Source organism: Perca fluviatilis, chromosome 21, assembly GCF_010015445.1.
Source record: "Perca fluviatilis chromosome 21, GENO_Pfluv_1.0, whole genome shotgun sequence".
NCBI classification, from domain to species: domain Eukaryota; kingdom Metazoa; phylum Chordata; class Actinopteri; order Perciformes; family Percidae; genus Perca; species Perca fluviatilis.
Window position 1 is genome coordinate 29869522 of NC_053132.1, and position 24970 is coordinate 29894491.

The 24970-nt window shown below is 42.1% G+C and overlaps 1 protein-coding gene across 2 annotated transcripts; it reads left to right on the forward strand.

Moving 5' to 3' along the window:
• The first annotated feature begins 12292 nt into the window (after positions 1-12292).
• Positions 12293-20534, forward strand: LOC120551450 (nucleoside diphosphate kinase A1-like). Of its 2 annotated transcripts, none has more exons than XM_039788885.1 (5): positions 12293-12441; positions 15606-15738; positions 16810-16911; positions 19472-19584; positions 20113-20533. In XM_039788885.1, exons 2-5 carry the CDS (start codon positions 15610-15612, stop codon positions 20225-20227), a joined length of 459 nt encoding a protein of 152 aa, XP_039644819.1. In that variant the 5' UTR covers positions 12293-12441; positions 15606-15609; the 3' UTR covers positions 20228-20533. The 2 variants fall into 2 exon arrangements, with proteins under 2 accessions (XP_039644819.1, XP_039644818.1); XM_039788884.1 differs by lacking the exon at positions 12293-12441 and adding an exon at positions 15404-15521 and having other exon boundaries at positions 20113-20534.
• The last annotated feature ends 4436 nt before the right edge of the window (positions 20535-24970 follow it).

Genomic DNA, 24970 nt, shown 5'->3' on the forward strand with positions numbered 1-24970 from the left:
TTGTTTACGGCCTTCACCTAAGGAGATTGGTTTTGCCGAGGGCAAAATTGCAGTGATAACTACGCCTGTAATGCTGTAGCACTGAGGCTGAGCTCACAGTGTCTACTTATTGCACTAAATCCTATCAGAGAGAAGTTCACCTGTCATCCTCTTCTCCTGCCTTACACATGGCAGTGTTTGGTACATCACTGGAAATTGTTCAGTGTGAGTTCATGTGAGGGGGAGGGGAAAAATGGACATTTTATTTCATTATATCAGGCGTCGTTGCCAGAAATCTTCTTGTAACAGCACATCAGAGGCAGGGAGAGGGGAGCTATCGTCTCGGCCTCACAAGGCACGAGCTGCAACCCCAGAGGATGCGGATTCACTCGCAAAGAAAGTGTGGCAAAAATGTATTTCAGGGTGGATCTGTCACTGTAACAATTCGTTAGCAGAACACAAGACAGTAAATGTGCTGGAAGAGTCTCATTGCTCATGCTTGTCTCCCTGACAGTAGAGGAGGGAGGCGGGCTCAGGGCTCCCTGGCGTGCTGCCACACTGCCCCCGTGTGGTGGGAGATTGAAACTGTAATGCTGCATGGTGGTGTTGGCTGTGGTAGGGTGTGGCAGTAGCTTCACATGATACTTACCAAATCTCAATGAGACTAAAATGACTTAGCTGCAGACCTAATCTTTCCCGGATCCAGATTTCAAATTTGAAATCGGCTAAAAAAGCGTCTCTCACTAATTAACTCCTTTTGGAAATGGCCTCACCATTCTTGCAAAATATACTGTATATGCAAACTTGAGAGATCAGTTTACTGATATGAAGCATAAAATACAGATAGCATTTATTCCATATGTGGGTCAATTTGAAGATTACTGTATGTAGATCGCCTCCACATCTGTGAGCAACATAATCCTGTCCATCACCACTGTGGTTCTGTTGATGGTCAGGATAATGTCAAACTCTATTTCACAGAGGGCCACAATGTAAAATGAGAATAACATCAAGCACCATACGTGTAGTTTATTGACATGCTTTTATTTAATCGAAAAAGTCAAATATCTTTGACTGTATTAGTGCATGTCTCATATAGTCCTCTCACATACAGTTTGGTCAAAATAAAGCCCTAAAAAGGCAGGACAAAGTTTCTTAGCCATCATAGACTTTAGCATTTCAAGCAAAACAATGATAACATTTTTAAAGGTCACAGCAGACCCACAGCAACCTGTTTCAAACGCACAGTTTCTGTGGGATTTTCCAAGACCGAAATCTGCCAAATTCTGCTTTAAGTGTAGCGTAATTACAGATTCACGTCTTTTTGGTTCTGGCGCAGAACTAGGCGGGCCAAAACGTATTGTGAACCTAAATTGATATGCGGGCCGGATAAAAATTTGCGAGGGGCCGGATTTCGGCCCTCAGGCCTTGAGATTGACACGTGTCCTAGAGCAGTGGTTCTCAACCTGGTGGTCGGGACCCCCAAAGGGATAGCGAAATCATTTCTGGGGGTCGCCAGATGGTTGGGGAGAGAAAAATAAAATAACATAGACTGATGAATGGTTTTAACTTGTGTGAGTTTGGTACATTTCATGTGTTATATTTAGAGCTTCATTTGTAAATCAGGAGGTCCTGGAACACAGAAAGGGGTCTGAAGGCAGGTATAGGGGGAAAGAAAAAGTCAAACGCATCTAAAATCCACAGAGTCTGGAGCACATTGGACAAGGCTAGGTGCTAGCTGCTAAAAAAAACTAAACTGTCAAAGCAAATCATTATTTGTCAACCCGTTCTTCCTCTGAACTCGTAAAATACGGACGCTTAGGGAGTCTCTCAGCGTAAGATACGACGCAAAAAGCGCCCTTCAGCGTGTGTGTAGAACGCAGCGGGGAGAGCAGCAGCTACATGGCGGTTGAAGATGACGTGGCATTTAGAGCAAGTAGTATGAAAGCCCGAAAATCCACATAGGGAGGTTGGTTGGGGGGGGTGGATGGGTCAAACAACACAGGACTTCCACCCAGGAGACCGGGGGTTTGTGTCCCGCGTGTCACGTTTCCTAAACCGAACTGTTGCTTCCTTCTTTTCCTAAACCCAACTGTCCCGTTCTTCTTTTCCTAAACCCAACTGTCCCGTTCTTCTTTTCCTAAACCCAACTGTCCCGTTCTTCTTTTCCTAAACCCAACTGTCCCATTCTTCTTTACCTAAACCCAACTGTCCCGTTCTTCTTTACCTAAACCAAACTGTCCCGTTCTTTTCCCAAACCCAACTGTCCCGTTCTTCTTTTCCTAAACCCAACTGTCCCCTTCTTGTACTACTTTTCCTAAAACTGTCCACTTCTTTTTCTTCTTAAACTAACCAACTGTCGTTCTTCTTTTCCCTAAACCCAATACTGTCTACTACTTCTTTTCCTAAACCTAACTATTCCGTTCTTTTTTCTTCTCACTAAACCCTAACTTTCTTCTACTTACTAAACCCATTCCTAAACCCAACTGAAACCAATGCTTCTTCTTTATCTAAACCCAACTGTCCCGTTCTTTTCCTAAACCCAACTATCCCGTTCTTCTTTATCTAAACTCAACTGTCCCGTTCTTTTCCTAAACCCAACTGTCCCGTTCTTCTTTTCCTAAACCCAACTGTCCCGTTCATCTTTTCCTAAACCCAACTGTCCTGTTCTTCTTTACCTAAACCAAACTGTCCCGTTCTTGTCCCGTGTGTCATGTAAACGTAAGCCCACCCACAACCTTTTCCTTAACCTAGCCAATAGTCCTGACCCAGCGCGTTTAGATATGACACTAAAGGAGACTTTTAGCGTCAATAACAACGCCAAAGGCACCTGACCAAGCGTCCGTATTTTACACGATGGGAGTGAGAATCGATTGTATTTGTCCACATGTATTAATCGGAGCATTCACAAAAATGACTTAAAATCAGCAGGGGGAGGCGTGTAGAAACAGCTGTTTACACCAGTTTGCAGCTCTCTTTCTCTCGTTGTCGATGGGGATGGGGGGGTCACGACACCAACCTCATTATTCTGGGTCGTCGTGACTCGAAAAGGTTGAGAACCACTGTTCTAGAGGGAGCCTTGCTACTGGTGCAGCTAAATGGACTGATAATGATTAATGATTGGCTGCTGTGGGGGTATGTCAGCGGAGTGGCAGGTTACATGATGATAAAAGGTTGAAAGGGAAAGAAAGAAAAATCTGTTACATGACTCAGATTTCCTTATAAAACATCATATATATTATAATTGTCATTTCCCTCTCATATAAATATTAATATATTTTCTCATATAAACGTAATTTTCTCTGAGACACTCGAAAGCCATCACTTTGCTTTCAGGGTTCACAAGCCGTGAAGATTGGAAACCACCCCCTTAAAGGTACCCTAGTAGACTATAAAAGTATGCAGCAGTGTATTCTTAAATACAGGTTCTCCTATGAGTTCGTGCTACTGTATACACACACACACACACACACACACACACACACATGCACATAAAAGTAGACCCAAATGAAAGCTGCAGATTTTTTTTTTTATAGTTTTCAGCACTGATCCAGAATAAGATCTGCAGTCTTTAGCGGGCTGCTTTTGTGCTTGGGGTGGTGATGTGTTAACATACTGAGTTTTACTTGAATTTTTTGATGATCTGTGGAAAATTCGGCCAAAAACATTCTGCAGTGCAAGGGCCACACCTAGCAACAGCACATGTCACATTGCATGACAGTGCACTTGCTTTGGCTCACCCAGTCTTGCATGACTGACTCCACTCTGTAGACACTGGACCTCATTCAAGCTTTTCATACTCACAAGGTGCTCTGACAATCACAAATGGTTTTTATTATAAAGGTATACGCCCCACACAGACAGCAGCAATTATTTAGCTGCTCTGTATGGTCATATGCGACAGACTTAAGCGTGTGTCTTGAAGTTTTAAAACGATTGCAGGTGTGTGAAAATGGAATGGAATCCTTGAGTGGATTCTGGGATAATAGTTCAACAGCTTTCTGTTTTGGGGAAAAATTCAGAGTGACAGAGTTGTGTGTGTGGCGAATGTTTGGGGCATTAGAGTGGCTGTGTGCCTATATAAGGGCATGTGAGGCAACTTGAGAAATAGTTGCCACACAAAACTCCATTTTACCTGACAAGGAAATATCTGTGGACGAGGCTTGTTCAGCATTCAGGGTCTAAGCATAGATGGTGTCGTCGGGCGCGATTCCAGGATTTTATAAGTGTGGTGGCACAGGGGGGGGACGGATAATCAGTCAGGGGGGGCCTATTGTATCAGAATACAGCATAAAAAAAATCTGCTTGGAAATATATTAAATATTGGATAGGATAGAACAACATAACGTAATTCTGCTAAATAAAACATCACATTTCATATCATTTGTTTTTGTTTTAAACAAATTGTATATCAGAATACAATACACATTTTCTATAGGCTCAGTCTGCCACTTTTTAAAAAATAATTCCAGTGCTGGTTCCATACAAAGGGGTAAGTCTCTCTGTACAGATTGTAAAGCCCCTTAAGGCTTTGTAATATGAGCTGTATAAAATTGACTTGACATGACATTCCTTAAAATTATGAACTCATAAAACTGTGTGTTTCATAAGGGGGCTTTTGCCTTTGACAGAGTCAGAGGCAATGGACTGTGGTAGTATGGGCTCATCATAACCTCAATCCCCAAACAATGCATGTTATCTAACAGTAATGATTCTCCCCCATGTAATAATCCCCTCTGGGCAGGCGGCAGCTGCAGAGATCTACAGGCTTCATAAAAGTGCATCCAGCTAAAAATGACACTGTTTCATCTCTGTCAGTGAACTTTGGAAGCTGGTGTAACTCTGCACCCTGAGGAGCGGACTGATAGATAAGGCAGGCAGGTGTGGAGATGTGTGTTTAGGTGCTGGCTGGTGTGTGCAGCCTCATCCACACACCCATCTTCAGGTTGCAGGGGGGGATTTAGTGTACCAATGGCTGCCTGCCACCAGAAACCTCCAATATGACACCTGACATCCCTCATTTGCCTCCGTGTATGAGCAATTTAAGGCAATAAACCAACCTTTTTGCCAGAGAGACATTTTTGTCAACACCATTTTACATCCAAAGCAATTCCGCAAAACAGCTTCACACTCTCACAAGCTGGGAGAGCTTCCTCTAAAAGCTAAAATAATGACTCTGGATTACAATCCATTACAGCACAACAACGTCCTGCTTCACATTTTCTGCCAGCAATGTGCCCTGCCCTCTGTATTACTGCAAGCACGCAAGAAAGAAAGAGAACATCACAAAACGTTGGGGCGATGCCAATTATGCCACATCCTCAGCGTGCCGCGCCTGCACGCCCCAGGAGGCCTTTGTAGTAAGACGAGAATGGCAGCACAACACTCCATGACCATGACTACACACACACACACACACACACACACACATGGCTAACAAGCTTTCTGGAGTGGTGATAACAGCACTTAACCATAAATAGTTTCATCCGCCACAGTGAGAGAGAGAGAGTAAAAAGACGGTTTAATCCTGGCCTTAAGACGTGGTAAAATTAGGACTGAGAGCAGAACGCCAAGAGATTAGGCCATGGGATTAATTCTTCACTTGTGAGAGGACAGAGGAGCCTCGCGAAGGAGGGGGGGTGGAAGAGGAGAGGGAGGAGGAGAGGAGGAGGAGAGAGGAGGAGGGGAGGAGAGGAGAGGAGAGAAAAAAAAAAAAAAAAAAAAAAAAAAAAAAAAAAAAAAAAAAAAAAAAAAAAAAAAAAAAAAAAAAAAAAAAAAAAAAAAAAAAAAAAAAAAAAAAAAAAAAAAAATAATGAGTGAATGTCTTTAAAACCCCGATGGGTGATAGATTAAGTGTGTGTGTGTGTGTGTATGTGTGTGTGTGTGTGTGTGTGTGTGTGTGTGTGTGTGTGTGTGTGTGTGTGTGTGTGTGTGTGTGTGTGTGTGTGTGTGTGTGCGGCGTGTGCGTGTGATGCAGTACTATTTCATGCATATAGAACTCAAGTGAAATATGACAATATAAAGTGGTGTCAAAGGCTTTGTGTAACTTCCGCCAGAGATAAGCCCAGGCATGGCAGCAGCCACAGATCCACCCAGTGTGCAAGGCTCACTCACTGCTGCGGACTCAGCATTCATTAAAGCCAGCTGGCAGCCAGCCAAGAAAGCAAAGGGTGACAACTTAATGTTTCAAAGCAGATCCAATCTCAGAGGGAGATTTGGTCTGGGCCAACATACCTAATATTTTCATACTGCTAGGAAGTCAGGCTCAGAAAAACTCCATTAATGAATCTACATTGCGTGAAGTAAGTGAGGGGGGAATACTCGTGCTTTAGTTATACAGTTCTCTGCCTCTTTATCACAGGCTATATAAAGGTTGTTTCCAGTAATGTCCATGCAATGCGCAGTGACTTTATGACTAGTATTTAGATCATACCATACGAGCCATGAGCTGCAGCTTAAAGTCCTCTTAAAGCTGCCCTTAATAGACTGTAAGCCGGCAGAGTGTTCTTAAAGTGCATGTGTTCATGCACTTTTTTTCATGTGTGTGCAAACCACCGAGGGATTAGTTTATCATGATAGAAGTAGTGGGTAGCTTTTTTTACAACAGCATGAAAGTTCACAGTGGCTGAGCCACAGTTTTCGTGACAGGGGTGGCCCAAGTGGGGGACTGGGTTTTGTAAGGAGGGACATGAACAGTCTATCTGTTCTCCCTCCTGTATGCAAAGTCCAGTAATATTGTGTTTACTCTACAACTGGGAAATATGTCCTGAGTAGGGTTGCACGATATTGACAAAATGTGATATTGCGATATCGATTGTGAATATTGCGATATCAATATTAATTTTGATATTTTTAAACATATGTAAAATTACAAAAGTTATGGGAAAATGCATCAACATAGATTCATAACAAATCAAACAAGTTTTTTTACAACACAAGGTTTATTTCAACTGACGGTCATATTGGACTGGTCCAACATGAATAAATAAATAAGGACCATGTCTACAGAACAGGACATGTTTTACTGGTTGGACGGTATAGAATATATAAATAAAGAGAACAGGACACAACTTTTCTTTCGCTTTTCCGATTCGCTTTTCATTTCTTCACTTACACTGTCACTCTGTCGAAACATGCACACGTGGTACGTTACATAGGGTTTGTCACGTAGTGGACCCGTGCGCTGACGTGTACTAAAACGTGCAAGTGGCACGGTAACTGGCCAATGAAACATGATCATTATAGCGTTTCAAGCGGGCTCTAAATCAAACACAACTAAGCCATAATTCGATATAACGTGATATCGCGATAACGATATTGAGTCGATATATCATTCACCCCTAGTCCTGAGCCTAGTCTCGCTTTGCCAGACCTTCCTCCACAGCACTGCGGAGGAGGGTCTGGCTAGTCCACACAGCATTCCTGGATGGGAGGAAAATATGCTCTGGTTTATTGGCATTTCTTTAAACCAATCACAATCGTCATAGCCACGGCACCTCTGCAAAATAGCCTCAGGAATTGATGTCTGGAAAAATCCATATATAAAGAGTTTTAGACCATGCCTTAGGCTAACCAGACGGTACATGACTCATAAGCATACAATGTACCATGTCGAGTGAAAAATAAAAAAATAAAAAAGTCAAAGGTACAAGAGCGAAGGAACTACTCCTCCCATAAACCACCGCGCACCACTGTGAATAAAGGAAGCCAAGTTAGTTTAGCTAACAGCTAATTCGGCTAAACGCTAGCTGAGACAGCATGTAATAACTTTAAAAGACCCTCAAAATAAAACCTGAAAATAACTGTTAAAATATATAACGGCTGTTACATCAGCTGTAGCCTGCTTTCCCCAGTTTTTAGTTTGAGTTAACGTTATTTTAGACTGAATCAAGCTGTCAGCTAGCGGTTAGCCAAATTAGCTGTTAGCTAAACTAACGTTAGCTTCCCGGCGGAGGCTAACGGCAGAAGCGTGGAACAGATCGGGATTCGTGCAGTGTCGTAAATCCTCGTGACGGATCGTGCAGGCAGCACAGATCGGGTACTCACCCCTGTCAGTACCCGATCCGTTCCACCTGCACAATCCGTTCTGCGCATGTGCAAGATGACACGTATGCCATGACGTAGGCGCAGATGATAATGCTGCGTTCATTCCATTACCACCTTGGAATAACGGCACCGCTTCCACCTGCACGATCCGTTCTGCGCATGCGCACGATGTTCACACGCTAGCCTCCAGCTGACGTTAGTTAGCTAATAGCTAATTCGGCGGACCGCTAGGTGATTATAGCGGTAGCTAATGGTTAATACGGAGCCTCCCCCGGGAAGCTAACGTTAGTTTAGCTAACGGTTAATTCGGCGGACCGCTAGGTGATTATAGCGGTCTGCCGTTAGCCTCCACAGTTAAGCTAACGTTGGTTTAGCTAACAGCTAATTCGGCTAACCGCTAGCTGAGACAGCATGTAAACTTTAAAAGACCCTCAAAATAAAACTTGAAAATAAACGTTAACATATATAACAGCTGTTACGTCAGTTCTACTTTACTTGTGCTCATTTAAAATACAATCACTCAATACTTGTCTTTATTGTTATTACTGTAATGTCTTAATTTAGCTGTAGCCTGCTTTTCCCATTAAGTTTGACTTAACGTTATTTTAGACTGAATCTAGCTGCAGAAACAACGTAACCAGTGGGGCGGTGCCTGTTATTTCGAGGTGGAATGAACGCAGCATTATCATCTGCGCCTACGTCATGGCATACGTGTCATCTTGCACATGCGCAGAACGGATTGTGCAGGTGGAACGGATCGGGTACTGACAACCCCCCCCCTCCTCACCAGCATGAGTTCCACCAATCAGAGGCATCACTGTGGGATTGTGGGATTGTTCAGGATTGTGGGTAATGGAGTACTTATCCAAGACATCGCGAATAAAAGACGTTTATCTCAAAACAAGGTTGGTGCCCCATGATTTTTGGCATCTATATGAGCATATACAATCGCTTAGTCACATCGGCATGCTGGTTTTAAGTCTATCATCGACGGTTAAGATTTTATGGCTTATAATCCTATTTTTACTTCTGGAACCCGGTGTGGGCGGGTTGAGCTCTATTAACAGTATGCAACTAAATCTTTTTTTTTTTTTTTTTTGATCAAACCTTTATTTAACCAGGTAAATCCTAAATAGATGAGATAATCTCTTTTTAAAGATACAGTGGTTCCAAACAACATGCACGCCAATGTTTAAAACAGTATCAGCTGACAGACTCATATGTCTAAGAAGACAGACAGGAGGAAACAGATCTAGCTAAGGAAGCAATTAATTCCAATAAGCCTCCAAAGCCTACATTTTTAAATGCCCTAATTGGGATCAGCCTATCTAGCGACACATCTGTCTGCAAGTGGTTTAAAATTGCGGTACAGAGAAGATGAAGGCCTGTTTGCCCATTTACAAACTATACATATACCTTAGGGGTGGTCATTTGAGCGCAAACAAAAGTACATGTACCAACCCCCTGAACCAATTCTGCTGAAATAAAAGCACACTTCCTGCTTTACACTCTGCAGGCTGCAGTTCTAAATGCACAATTCTTTTAAAACACTCCACACAATTCTCTACATGTGGCCCAATCTTCATGAATAAAATCTTTTGTGCTCACATGGAACAGACTGCTAATCAAAATGCTAAACTCAGATGTTCTCCTATCCACTCAGTTCAATTAAATTTAATTCAATTTTATTTATAGTATCAAATCATAACAAGAGCTATCTCAAGACACTTTACAGATAAAGTAGGTCTAGACCACAGTCTATAATTTAAAAATCCCAACAATTCCAGTAATTCCCCCAAGAGCAAGCATTTAGTGCGACAGTGGCGAGGAAAAACTTCCTTTTAGGAAAAAACCTGGGACAGACCCAGGCAAGAGCCTATCAAGAGGTAGGCGGTGTCTGACGGTGCTGGTTGGGAGTGTGATGAATAGTGGCAATAATAGTCACAATAAAGATAATGGAACTATGACTAGAAATAGTAGTTGTAGTAGTTCATGGTGTAGCAGGGCACTGCAAGGTGTAGCAGGGCGTAGCAGGACGTAGCAGGGCACTGCAGGGCGTAGCAGGACGTAGCAGGGCACTGCAGAGCGTAGCAGGACACTGCAGGGCGTAGCAGGGTGTAGCGGGGCATAGCAGGGCGCGGAGCAGGACCACGGCGATAGCTGCAACCATGATTTAGGGGCCACCCTAGTCCAAGGAAAACTTCTGGGCGACAAAAAAACATAAGGGCTCCGGGGAATAAGCTCCCCAGAGCCAGTGGTGGTGCCAGAGATGTTCTTTTGCTAGTGCTTTGGGGTTGCTGGACGTTTCAGTGAGGGTGCTCTGAAATTGTGAGTTTCCAGTGCGCTGTATAACTTTAGATTCGGTGATCCATTTATTCACATTTCTGTAAAACACATGTTTACTATAATGCTCTTCTACAATAAGAGTAAAGTTCTTGCATGAACCCCTATCAGCTGACTCACCCACTGTGGCCTGGCTGTGCGATCCCCCTGGTCTATTCTTTGTGAATACGTTACTGCGGAAGTAAGGTCAAAAGTTCAATGTGTGCTGCACCCTTTGGCCGAATACGATCACCTGTGTTTTTTAGCCTAAAAATAATTGGTTTGTTTTATTAATGTATTTATTCATTTTTCAAATATAAATTATACTATTTACACATTAATGATTTTTTATTTATTTATAAATCAACCACAGCAATTTCTTGGGGGTGCTATGGCAAACCTAGGGGAAGCTACAGCACCCCCTAGCCCCTCCTTGGCGCCGCAGCTGCCCAGAGCTAGGTTAGTGACAAGCATTTCTGGAACATGGATGGACACAGATGGAAAGAGAGAGGAGAGAGGAGCTCAGTGTGTCAAAGGAAGTCCCGGGTGTTATCGGGTGATGACTCAGAAATGATGTTGGGAGACTTCGCAGATGACGACCAGTCCGATGAATTCAAATCAAATGCAGCTTTATTCAAACAGTGAACAAACTCTCATGACAATGAGACAACCATGAGCATACAGACGTGTCTGCCCAAGGGTGACCCGCATGCACATCAAAATGGATCCTTTTTAAACTCTTTTTGTGCTCACACAACCCAAGATATCTATTTCAGTGCACCAGTTTACTCTTAACCTGTAGCCTACCTTTTATGGCAGATGCTCCTAATAGATTCCCACATTCCTGGCTCCAATTCCTCTGTGTGAAGGTTTGTACCCAAACTCATAATATATTTACACATGAGCTCTTCTGTTTTAGAGCAATGAATGCCAACATAGGAGAGAGGCATAGCAAAAGGAGTGAGAGTAAAAGGAGGAGGACAGGGAAGAGAAAGACAAAGAATCAGAAAAGGAAGGGAAAGGTAGCACTTATGAGGAATTTGCCTTGGTTGTTGATGCATACATCAACATTAATAAGAAATAAACAAACAATAAATACAGAAAAAATAGGCCTACCACATACATATAACTATTTAACATAAAAAGAGGCCGTATGGAATTTTCAGGATATGCAAATGTCAAGGGATGAGCAAAAGTTCAGGATATATAGAATGTGCAGAGGACAGGATGTAGGATTGAGAGTCAATGTCATTGGGGGCAAGGGCGTAGCGGACGATGGGTATGCAGAGAACATGCCCCCCGCACTTTACATGACGGTGCCCTCTGTCCCCCACACTTACAACAGTCTGAGTTGATTTCAACGCACCATAAGTAGCAGACATGCACGTTAATTAGGTTGCGTCAGTTGATTGATTGACTCATATCATCATCATAGGCAATAATAAAATAATATAATACAAATTTATACAAAAATGTAGGGAGGAAAACTAAATCTACTAAATATGCAATAATTAAGATCAGTGTATATGATGGAATAGTGGCATACTGTACATACAGCAGCCTATGTAGTAAGTGTGACACTGAACAAGCAAAAGGCATAAGTATCCTGATAAGGCATTCACACTTTTGTTTTACATTGAGCACATCAGTGTTCAATTGGTTCTTAGAAAGACATGTTTGTATCATTTGTTGAGATTGTTGTTGAGAGTTTGTGTGTTTTCGGATTTCTGTGTTTTGTAGGCTGTCAGAAACTTTCTTTAAAAAATTGACTGTAATAGGCAGCACTGCAGCATTAGGCTACAGATATTCTCGCAACACCAGAACTAAAGTTTGGGACTCATATGGTGCAGTCTCGCTGCTCTCGCATTGCCAGACCTATCTCTACAGCGCTGATGCAGTGTAGGCAATAACCTCTTTGCTGTAGGGTGGGGACTAAACTGATTTTCATTTTTGGCTCCAGTGTCTTGCCGTAGCGCCAGTCTCCGCCTCCAAGGATAAAAAGCGGCTGCGCAAACTCTGTCGGTCTTCTCCCACGTCAACCAGGGCAACAGCTACCAGAAATCCACCACTCAAGCCTCAACCGAGTTTCATAATGTGAGCATGCTATTCCTCTTTTTTACGTCTATATTGATATAGGCCTATGTCTAATTCCCCCTGTTGTTTAAACGCCCGAGTTTGAAGCTAGCGTTCAAGTTTTCCGAGGTCGGTATTTTCCAGCATGTGTGGTCTAACGAAAAGTTATTATGTCCGATACGTTCTCCGTAATGCTGTGATTTCAGTAGTTACGTTAACTGACGGTATAATGGGGTGCCTCTGTATTGGTGATGCTGCAGTCCTGGCGGATTGAGGCTGCGCCGCTGTCCTGACATGGCAAGTCAGTGCAGCAGCGCGAACAAAAGACCATGCGGATGTGCGTGAGGCCTAGGCCTGTGCTGCTATCCCCTTAGAACAGGGTGGAACAGTTACTCGCTCTGTGGCAAAAATGAATTGGCTACTTGGGCAGTAACGAGGGGTCGCTCAGCAAGGTGAAACTCCCTTCTTTGGCAGGAGTTAATTGTTATCAGGGTTGAAGCCCGGCTGTCAAGTGCAGCCGGCCGCAGACCAAACGTCATTGACTCCAGTGAGCTGTCGGCTGAACGAGCGCACGTGCAGTGCAATGTCTTTCAGACAGGCACAGATGTGCTTATGAATAAGCGTGCAGGGCTGACTGAACACGAATTATGACCCCACATGCTATGCTAATGTCGCTATGCCTCAATTTGGCCAAGCGACTAGTAACATTAACGTTGCACCCAACTTATTTGAGTAAATGTTAACTGTAGCGACTAACGTTTGTGTCATAATTGTTGTACAGTAACGTTATAGTTGCTCCTAACACGACATAGCTAGTCGTTCAGGAGTTGTGCTAATGCTCGTGATACAGCAGTCCATTAGACATGTGTTCTTTCATGTAGGCCGGTTTTGCAGATGTGTCTGGAACCTCTTTTTGTTCCAAGGGAGGAGGTAGACCTAACTTTACGTGTCGGCCATTAAAAAGTGCACTTCCTTAATGTGCAAGCTCACAGTAGTCGTGTATTGTAGGCCGTTACATCAGCCTGCTGCATGTGTGACTGTGATTTGGAATAACGTTATCGGTCTGTCTGCATTAGCTGTGGGCAGTGATATGATTTGACCTGCATCAGAAAGCCGGCGGTGACGTTTCGAAAATCTGTTTCCTCTACTGTTAGAATCAGCGTCGCGCCCACCTTAGTAGTCGGGTATGGTTCAGATGGGGGAACTGAATTCTATGCTAAACCGGTATTGTTGGAAACCCAACAACTTGTATCTACTCTTTCTGGGGCTTTGTCATTGTCAGGCTTTATTGGCCTTTTGATATTCGATCTTAAAGGACAATGATGCTTCTGCCAGTGGATATAATTCTCAAAGGCTTATTTTCATGTTAATCTGTAGTGTCCCCGTGTCCTCTGTGGCTTAATTTTTGTTTATTCCTTTTGTGGGAATAACTTTAGTTAATGCTCCCCTTAGCTGCACAAAATGACAAATCAAGTTTTCTGGAAAACTATAATTGAATCAAAAGTGAACTTCTTTCTTTTAAGATATTTCTTTTTTTGGGGGGGGGGATTTTCTACCTTTTAATGAACAGCTAGCTAGGCGAGAGTAGGAAGACATGCAGGAAATAATCACAGGTTAGACTCAAACCCTGGACCTCTGTGTCGAGGCATAAACCTCTGTATATGTGCGCCTGCTCTACCCACTCAGCCACAACTTACTTAATTCTAATGTTTTGAATGCTTATCTGTAGACGAGATAAATTTACTCCGCACTAAGAGTGGCTGCTACTATCAATAATTTTCATTATCAGCCATATGTTCCCTTTATAATTTAGTCTGTAAAATGTTACACCCTATAATTTCCCAGAGCTCAAGTAGATGACTTGAAACTATTTGTTTTTATTAGACCAGCCGTTAAAAACAAGCTTATGAAAAAGAACCTTAAATGTTCAGATTTTAGCAGCTGGAACCAATGTCTAGCTTTTTCCCTCAAAGTTGCTGATGTTTCTGTCAACTGACACAAATAATTGACTTATTGTTTTAACTCTAGACTTTCTGTGGTTCACCAGTGATTGATTGGAAATTTGTGTACCAACTAAGCACTATCACCTATAATTGGTACAAAATTACACTATGGGAAACTTCAGTTAGACCTGTAACTATTGACATAATTGTGTAATTGTCAATTTGTTTAATTGCTAACATTAACTAAGGTCTGAAGATGTAGACTGCTAAGTTTTTGTTTAGAAAAACAATCTATTACAAACTATACTATGAATTTTTATCCATTTTTTCCAACATGCTAAACTGACTTTTTGACATGCTATGACTTGACTTTTTTTATCACTTTTTTTCAACGTACTATACTGTCCTTTTTTATTTTAATATTTCTTGGGGGCTTTTCCATTTATTGTGAAGGGACAGTGGATAGACAGGAGAGAGAGATGGGGGGGGGGGTGGGGTTGACACGCAGCAAGACTCGGCCAACATGGGGCAAACGTTCATACTGGGTGAGCTAGAGGCTGCCCCATACTATAAATGACGTGCTATACTATATGCCAAATTGTACTTGTATGTGATAATTGGTGGGACTATATTTCAATTGTCAGTTGTTTGCATTTGACCCTATACAAGTCATAACATAAATGACAAGGGGATACATTGACAAAACATGTCTTAAGGATAATGTAGAGGTGTGGTTTAGTCGAAATTTGACTGAAGGAGACAATCGTATGAATTGGAATTATTTCTGAGACAATTAATTGTAAAAAAAAAAAAAAAAAAAATTTTGAATTGTTACAGCTCTATTCCCAGTAAATTTATATGGAATTGGTAGTGAAGTAAATATTTGTGAAAATGAAGCGTTCCCTTAGATTCTAGTCTCTTGACTTGGTGAAACTGACAGTAGAGTTGGTCCAGTGCACCATAGAAACGGTGAGGATAAAAGTCTTTACTGTGTAGGCGGGGCTGGAAGCCAAAGTCACAGTAGTTCACTTTAGGTGATCTGGCTGTCAGATCCACACTGACCGGAGCTGCGTGTTGTCTATGTGTTCGCTGTACAATGGGGTCGGGGGCCTCTACAGCCCGCCCCACCGCTGACTGTGCCAAATGCAACCAAGACCCGTGAGTGACTCTCCAGCTGTGTTCCTCCTACAGAGTTTTTTATATTTCATTAATCTGTTTTTTTTTTTTTCTGCTTTGTTGTAGAATCATGGCCGAGCAGAAGGAGCGCACATTCATTGCCATCAAGCCCGATGGTGTGCAGAGGGGCATCATTGGAGAGGTCATCAAGAGGTTTGAGACCAAAGGCTTCAAACTTGTGGCCATGAAGATGCAACATGTAAGTAAACTATTATTTTTCTTAAGGCTTTGGCTTAGATTTACATTATGACAAAGTTTAAATTGGCAGCTTTCATAAGTCAGTGGTATTTTTAACCATCTACAGTGTATGCACTTGATCTTGTGAGTGTGCCGACTGACCGACCTCCGGTGAGCTTAACCTGCTGCGTGTCTATTCCTGACTGCAGCATAGATTAGCACAGTTTAAGGGTCTCCTGATCCTCTAACACTTACCATGAAGCATGCTTCATTTATAAACCTGCATTATGTGAGAACTCATACAAAAAATGTTGTATAATGGTGGTGAAGTAGATTAACCGTAATTGCTCAAATTAGCTCCCGGTGTTAGTGGAGAAGTCGGAAGTGAAATGAGAAAGGGAGCCAAGTGCAGTCTGGAAGAAGAGCACAGCCTGAGAAACTGCAGATTATTCAATGTAGAGCAGCAAGTTTATTTCATTAGTTACCAGAGCCCCAAATGTCCTCACTTATTGGCTGACATCAGAACAGAAAGCGCTTCACTAAAATGACTCCTACTGAATTGGTCAGATTTGACTTTGAGTAGTTGGATGTGTGCCTGTTTTGGTCCTGCCGTGTCGGAGCAGTCAGATCAGGATTTCTGCTTATTCAACTTGAGGGACTAGAGTTTAGTATTGGAGTAGAATGGATTGACCATGTTCCAACGGTAAACAAACGGTAGGGGAAATCGATACAGCATAGTATAGCAATACTTTTGTGCTGATACACGGGCGCCAAGCATTATATAAATTGCACATGAAAATCTCGGTTTTTGGAACTAATGGCGTGGACAGGTTTTTTTTCAATGAAACGGATGTAAGGTCATTGAATGCATCACAAGACTGTAGCATCGCAGTAGTCAGTCTACATTCTGACACTTATCAAGGCAGCTGCTGCAGTGTACTGATCGGATGCCAGTGCCCCACCCTCAATTGATGTTAGCATGGGGTCAGGATTTGCTGTAGTAGTTTAAATTTTACAATATGGACCAATAATTGGTGAAATGGTTTCACATGTCCAATGCTTGATGTCTGTCCACGCTGTCTCCCTGCTGCAGGCCTCTGAGGACCTCCTGACGCAGCACTACCTTGACCTGAAGGACCGGCCCTTCTTTCCTACCCTCATGAAATACATGACCTCTGGTCCAGTTGTTGCCATGGTAAGAGGAGAGACAACAGATAAAATAAATTCCTATTTCACACTTTTTTTCTTTTTTTTCAATTCTAACCGTGCCAGTCAACGCGGGTTGATCCCTGGTTATGACATTCAGATACGACATGGTCACAACCCGGCAACGACGCGGACCAAAACACTAACCTGCTGGTAACGGGCGCGGGGTTTACACTCATTCAGTAAACGGCTAACTTTGCAAACTCCAGTCCAGCTAGAGTTGGAACTAGGGATGGGCATTCGATTACATTTTCTTAGTAGATTGTCGGTCGACTATCGCTTAATCATTCATATTTTTATATTAAAATTCATTATTTAACTTTTAATATATTAAAAATGCAAAAATACAGTTTTTTTCCTCCTGAGATCTTAATTACAAGAACAACTTGTGGCAGTGAAACTGGAGTTTATAGATGTATGCGGTGCTCTGAAGCAGCAGAACCTGCAGCTGCGAGCCGGTGTTCTTAAACATAGCCTCTCGTTTGTTCCAAAATAATAAATAAAAAGAATCATGTTGAATAATAACTTAACCAAAAACGTAATACTTGGATCTGACTCAAAACTATCAAAGGCACGGACAAAGCCTAATAAAAATAACCAGTAGGCTAATTCACATACAACTTCTGCACCTGTCTACTGAGGTTTGTTGAAAGATAAGCATGTTGACATGATCTGGGGTAGGGCTTTGACTCCGAACTTCGTTATTCAAATATTTAAAAAAATAATGATATTCAAACGAATATTAGCCAGCCCTTGATATTCAAAGCTGTTATGGCCATTATTTTTTGTAAATGAGTTTGCTTGTAAACGTTTTCAGTTCAGATTCCGAGGCTTTTTCACGCATTTCAAAATGTAACTACTGCTCGGTAGCGTTGCATTTCCCCCTTCTTCTCAAAGAAGGCTGGCTCTCCCAGCGCCAGGCCAGCGCCAGGCCAGCTCAGCGGCGTCTTTCTCCCGTCGCGTTCCGCTGTCTCTCCTACCTACACCGGCGCCGCACCCTGTCCCTTCTCCCCTTCCTACCTGCCTGCTCAGTGCTGCTGCACATGAGAGAGCACCGAGGGGAGGGGGGGGCTGCTCCTCACTCACACAACAGAAGAGAAAGTTGACCGTTTTGGCGGCCACAGGAAAGAAATGCATTGCGTGCTCGCTGGACAATACTGGCGACTCTTTTTATTTTTTTATTTTACAGAAAGTCGCGGTCTTTTCTACAGAAAGTCGCCAGATTTGTCGCTAGTCGCTTTTGTAAAAAGTCTCTAAGTTGGCAGCACACGAGTATAAACATCAGACCACTTATGTAGGCTACGGTGAAAGCTCTGAACTTCCTGTTGAAAGCCTACGGTTGGTTTAATCCACGGTCTGACTTTTTTTTTTTTTTTTAAACTGAAGGCATTTAATGGTCAAAATTACTAAATTATTATTTTCAAATATGTTCGAATATTAATATACAAACGAACTTCAAATATGATTTTTGGGCAAAAATCAAAGCCCTAATCTGGGGTCAGACAAGACCGCTACCTGGTGACAGTCAGTCCAGCCACCCTAAACAGCCGCGTTGCCGGGATGCACAGGTACCTCCGCGCTAACTGGGCCAGCCCGGGGAACCTTACTCCGTCCTTCGTAGTGAGTTTCTACCAGTCTGACGGTACATCGTGACCAAATGCTGGTTCCATTATCCATGTCAATGAACTTGCAGGTCCCTTGGGTCATTTCTCTGCTCGTTGTGCATCGCAGCTCCTCTGTGCTAACGCTGAGTTGATGCTAGGTTGAGACTGAGAGCAGGATGCACCGCGGCCGCCACGTCATTAACCAGGGTCGGGTGCACTTTGTTTAGTGGTAGGCTACATCATTTGAGTCGTGGCCGCGTTGTACTTATACACGGCATCTCAGTATTTGCAGTGATCGAAGTCTTTTAAAATAAATCAAAATCGTCCCACGCCACACTTCGCCGTGTCCTCTTCATGATTACTTTTGAATTCAAAACAGAAACTCTCAGCCAGGTAACTGAGTATGGAGTCAAATATTGCCCCCGGGTGGTCAAATGTTTAATTGCTGCCACACTGTGAAGTTAATTTCATTGCTTCAAGACTCTCACTACACAACGCAACCAGCATTAGTTTAATCTAACAAATTAACATGATTGAAATTCTTAATCAATTATCGATCGTCGAGTAATCATGCCCATCCCTAGTTGGAACTGCTGCAGAGATGTTGCGAGCTTGTGCGACAAGAGCAAGGCGGACCTGTGAATTGGAGAAATAAGTGTGTGTGTGTCCCTCTGGACCCAGATCGCGACGCGGAGTCGGTCAATGTGGTCAATGTGGTTCACCCATCAAACGCAAAGTGAACCCTGGTTAAACCCTCAGTGTGGAAGGGGTACAAGACTGGTGTTTTTGCCCAGAAGACAATTTATGGAACATTAAACCTGCTCTGCTGTTGTACAAAATAATACCTGTAATTTGTCAGCTGTTTGGAGAAATGTGTTCCTTCGAGGAGTACTGGGACAGGGCTAACAAAGCAGCTGGCTTCATCCCTCGGTTATTTTATTCCAGGTGTGGGAGGGCAAAGGTGTGGTGAAGACCGGCAGGGTGATGCTGGGTGAGACCAACCCTGCCGATTCCAAGCCCGGGACCATCAGAGGAGACTTTTGCATCGACGTCAGCAAGTGAGTGATTTTTGACCTCGGAGGAGCCCTTAATCAGTGGTTCCCAACCTGGGGTCCGGGGGGGCGGCAAAGATCACAGGGGGGGGGGGGTGGTGGTGCAAGTCTTTATCTGGTTTGAGGTTGGGGTAAAAAACATTTTTGCACATGTTAAATTATGATAATACACTAGAATATATATATATATATAATGTATACAAAAGTCTGTATGAAAACTATATATTTTGTTGTATCCTCGTTTTTCCATCACTATTTTATAAATGAAACATTACAGTGCTGATAACTCCTCTGTATCAAAAAAGTAAGGATCTAGCTTGAGAGTTACCTCAACTTCGGTTTCGGGGGGGCTCAGCTTTTCTTAGACATGAGTAGGGGAGCGCCAAGGAAAAAAGGTTGGGAACCACTGCCCTAAAACATCAACTCTGTAGTCGGGACAGAACTTTGTGGGATATTAAGTTTGTTTCTTTGGACCAAATTCTCTCTGATGCGTTCTAGTCATTCCTCACGGTTTGCTTTGTCCTTTTTCCACAGGAACATCATCCACGGCAGTGACTCCGTCGAGAGTGCCAACAAGGAGATTGCCCTGTGGTTTAAAGATGACGAGCTGGTCCACTACACCAGCTGTGCCGTCAGCTGGCTCTACTGAGCACTCTGGGTCCTGCAGCAGTCCTTGCGCTGGTTGGAGACCAGTAAAACATTTGCCTCAGATTTCCCTCTTTTCATCCATAGCCTAGAGGAGAAGAACTGAAGTTCTCATGCCTCAGTTGTCCATTCCCCCTGCCCCCCCTACTCATCATACTGTACTTGGATCTGGTCCCTGCAGAGATCTATGTCTAGTCTGAATTCATTCCTCAGTCCCATTCCTTTAGGGAACATTCCATCAATCCTTACATGTACAGTTAATGACTTTGGCTGTTGGTTTTGTTAAAGGTGATCTGCTTTCCAATAAAATGCACACAATACCCACGGCCTCTTCATTCATGAATCCTATGTGACCCTCTGAACTCCAATGGAAGGGTCTAGTTATGATAGAATGTATAATGTGGTGGTTCATATCTGATGCCTGGCAGGATTGGAGGGAGCATGATTTTTTTTTTTTTTTTAAAAGTCTGTTCTCAGAATCCACTTTTTGTTATTTACTAAATCTAATATCTAATCTAATATTTAGCAGTCCAAATGATTAAATAAAGGGAACTTGATTTGACCGCAGCCAATAAACGTGCATATGTGCAGTGGTATTACTGACTTAAGTAGAAGTAAAAGTACTACAGTGTAGATCTTTTACATATAAAAGTCCTGCAGGTCAAAGTATTGGCAAGTACTCCTGAAGAATGAATTATTGTATCACTTTAATGTTGCAGCTGGTAAAGGGGCGGCACAAAAAATGTTAAAGTACTTAGATTTTTTTTTTTTTTTTAAACTGGTTCCCAACCTTCCACGTCGGGGGGTCCACCCCCCTCCCCCCAAAAGCCTTGTGTGAAACTCACACACCCCTTCATCAAATGTCAAATGTATAAAACTATTATATAGAGGACTTTTTTATTTTATTTTTTTTATTTTTAAGTTTCTCATTCCATTGAACTGTAAACTTTTTTTTACATTTAGCTAAGTATTTCTAATCGTTGCATTACTTTTAGCTACCAGTTTAACTTCTGTTCACTTGCTAACTAGTTTTCACACTCTTACATAACTGCAACATTTAGGTGTTAACTTAATGTTAACGTGGATATATTTTCTTCAAATTAGTTAAGCTACTCCACAATCTTTCCAAGTACCCCTGTTTTGGAATCCCTGCTTCACACCACTGCATATAACCCAACCGGGGGTACTGCTGCATATGTTTGAGGAAAATAAAGATGCAATAGAACTATACAATGTGTGATACTGACACAGGTTAAATGAACTAACTACATTTACTCAGGTATCGTACTTAAGTACAAATTTTAGGTTATTTGTACTTTTCTTTTCATGCCACTGTTTACTTCGCTTCATTTCAGAGAGAAATATCGTACTTTTTACTCCACTACGTTCATCTGTTACAGCTTTAGTTACTTTACACATTAAGATTCCCGCACACAGAACACATGTAGTTTTATAAAATCTGAAGTTTTATTCTAAAGTAAACTAGCCAACAATATAACTGCTACAAGTCCAGCTGACATGATTAGACCATTAAACACACAACTGTTTGGATCCTTTACACTTTCTAAAATAGGATTCTTCTGCATTAAGTACTTTTAACTACATGTTCCTGATGTTGAAGGTGAAGTAGTGAGAATAGTTGGAAAAATGGGAGTGGTTTTAATTAGTATGAATATCATTGAAATGTTGAATTATGCCAATAATGTATAAAAAGTGGAGTATTGTTTTTTTTTGGAAAATCTTAAAATGTGTATGAAGAAAGATGTGAAACACTTTAAGGTTTGAATGGAGTATGCAGTAGATACAGTTGAACATGCATGAAAAAGCAGCTGAAGCGGTATGACATGATATATATTTGAAAGTGGGAAATGGATGAAGGATGAAAAATATAGAGTAAACAATGAAAGAAGTTCAAATGGGAGCTTCACTTAAGCTATGAGCTTAAGTGTACTAACAAGAAGTCAAGGTGTCCTTATTTTGTCTTTGTGAAGATAAGGATAAAACATAAGATGAGGTCCAAGCCCTGACAAGAGTTTAACTATTACCACTTTGAAAAACTAAGTCCATCCGTAGTTTTCTGTTAACACATTGGGGGCTTTTATTTTGAAAAAGGAAGCCTCATCTGAGCTTCCTGTAAGGATACAGTTACTTTCTAGTAACTGGAATATCAGAAATGACAGTGTGTGTGTGTGTGTGTGTGTGTGTGTGTGTGTGTGTGTGTGTGTGTGTGTGTGTGTGTGTGTGTGTGTGTGTGTGTGTGTGTGTGTGTATGAAATTGCACTATTTTTTTTTTTAAAGATTATTTTTTGGGGCTTTTCTGCCTTTGTTTGACAGGACAGCTAGGTGAGAAAGGGGGGGGAAGACATGCAGGAAATCGTCACAGGTCAGATTTGAACCCTGGTATAAACCTCTCAGTATATGTGCGCCTGCTCAACCCACTGAGCCAACCCGGCCACAAACTGCACTATTTTGCTCATATCGATAAACTCCGTTAATGGTTGCCATGATGTTTTATAATCCACCCATCTGCACATTTTAAGGTTTGAATGGAGTATGAATCACTAGAAACAGTTGAACATGATGAAAAAAGCAACCGAAGCAGTAGGTATAGTCGAAAAAGTGGAAAAGTGATCAAGGATGCACAATATAGATTAAGCCAGGGATCTTCAACAGGGGGTCCGGGACCATTAGGGGGTCATCAGCATCACTGCAGAGAGGCCTCTAAATTATTGTTAAGTTTTTTCAAAAATTAAAAAGTCCTAAAATGAATCCTACATGTTATTGTCAAATATAACTCCCCACTGATGATAGGCTTACTGCCCTATGGGTAAGGTAGTCACTAAGGCCATCCACAGATACAGTTCATCCTGAGGATTCCCTGTGCCACATGTATGTTTAACATTAAAACATGATTTATAAAATCATAACAATTATTAGGCTTTTTTAATAGCTTAGTATTCTATGCAAAAAAGGTATGTATAAAGGCTTTAGGCCGCCCTACACCTTATTGTAGGCCCAGTTTAATATGCAACTACATTTCATACAATATATGTAGTAGGGGGTCCCTGCTCCATCTCTCCTTCAGTTCATTGACTTAAAAACGTTGAAGACCCCTGGACTAAGCAATGAAAGAAGTTCAAATGGGAAAATGAGCTCAAGTGTGCTCAAGAGAAGTCAAGGTTTCCTTAAATTATCTTGGAATGTGTTGGAATAAGGATAAAACATCCGATGAGGTCTAAACCCTGACAAGAGTTGAATTATAAGCACTTTCATTTGAAAAAGTAAGTCCATCCCTAGTATTCTGTTACAGTTTTTCTCAATTGTTTACACACAATTACTGGTACTTGAGACACAATGACCACAACATGTAACTCATGCACCAACCCCCTTAACCAATTCTGCTGAACTACAAGCACAATTCCTGCTTTACACTCAAATTGCTGTTCTAAAACACACTTTTTTCAAAACACTACACACAATTTCTCTGCATTTGGCACAATTTTCATGCAGAAAATCTCTTGTTTTCACAAGAAACACACTGACATTCAAATATGAACACTGACTCATCACATGGGCAAACACCCATCACACAGTTTTACAATTAGCAATCAGAGCTTTAGCATAAAAGGGCAACAGGTGTGCTCTTCTGTTTTGGAGCAATGGATGCCAACATTGGAAACAGAGGCAGAGCCAGAGGAGTGAGAGTAAGAGGAGGACGGGGAGGACGGGGAGGACGAGGAAGGGGAAGGCCAAGGACCGTAATCTCTGATGAGATCCGAGCCACTTTGGTTGATCATGTGGTCAACCATGGTCTAACAATGAGGGAAGCTGGGCAAAGAGTACAGCCAAATTTGAGCAGGTACACTGTAGCATCCATCATCCAGACTTTCCGAAATGAGAATAGGTAAGAAATACTCTCACCAGAAAATTGCAATACTACATATCAATACAGTACTCAGTGAGTACAGTAGTACAGTATTGCCTGTGGACTGTTCTGTAGGACTGTAAAAATAAAGTATGTTTCAAGTATTTGGGAAATGTATTCCTACTTTGTTTGGCAGAACTGAAAGATTACCAACACAAGGTGGTCGGGAACGTCTTCTGTCTCCTGAACAGGAAACTGAAATAATCAACATGGTCCTAGAAAATAACGCCATAACATTACGGCAAATACAAAGAGAAATCCTAGAAAACAATGAGATGTTTCAAAATATTGATAGGGTAAGCTTATCAACACTGGACCGTGTCTTGCGCAGAAATAATCTGAGGATGAAGCAGGTCTACAGGGTGCCATTTGAACGCAATTCAGAAAGAGTCAAAGAATTGCGACATTACTATGTGCAAGTGAGTCCTATACAATCCCACAATTGATGCATACTCTCAACACTGTATAAATTATACATATTTCAGTATTGTAATCATAATGATTGTGCTCCACAATAGTGACCACTCCATGTCTATTTCTGATATTGTCATGTGTGTTACAGAGAGTCCTCGAGCTGGAGGTGGCTGCAGTGGAGCACCAGTTCATCTTCATTGATGAGATTCAACCTCACAAAAAGACGGAGGGGAAGGAATATCATCGGCCAGCGTGCCATTGTTGAAGTCCCTGGCCAGCGCGGAGGGAACATCCCAATGTGTGCAGCGACTACCCACCAAGGCGTCATCCATCACCATGCTACCCTTGGCCCCTACAACACTGCCCATCTGATCACGTTCCTGGACACCCTACACCACACACTCATTC

Bases quoted from the DNA above. Each gene is read 5' to 3' on its own strand.
- LOC120551450 (XM_039788884.1), top strand. From the start codon at position 15,460: ATGGGGTCGGGGGCCTCTACAGCCCGCCCCACCGCTGACTGTGCCAAA. The intron at 15,739-16,809 runs GTAAGTAAACTA...TCCCTGCTGCAG, and splicing joins TGGCCATGAAGATGCAACAT to GCCTCTGAGGACCTCCTGAC. The intron at 19,585-20,112 runs GTGAGTGATTTT...CTTTTTCCACAG, and splicing joins TTTTGCATCGACGTCAGCAA to GAACATCATCCACGGCAGTG.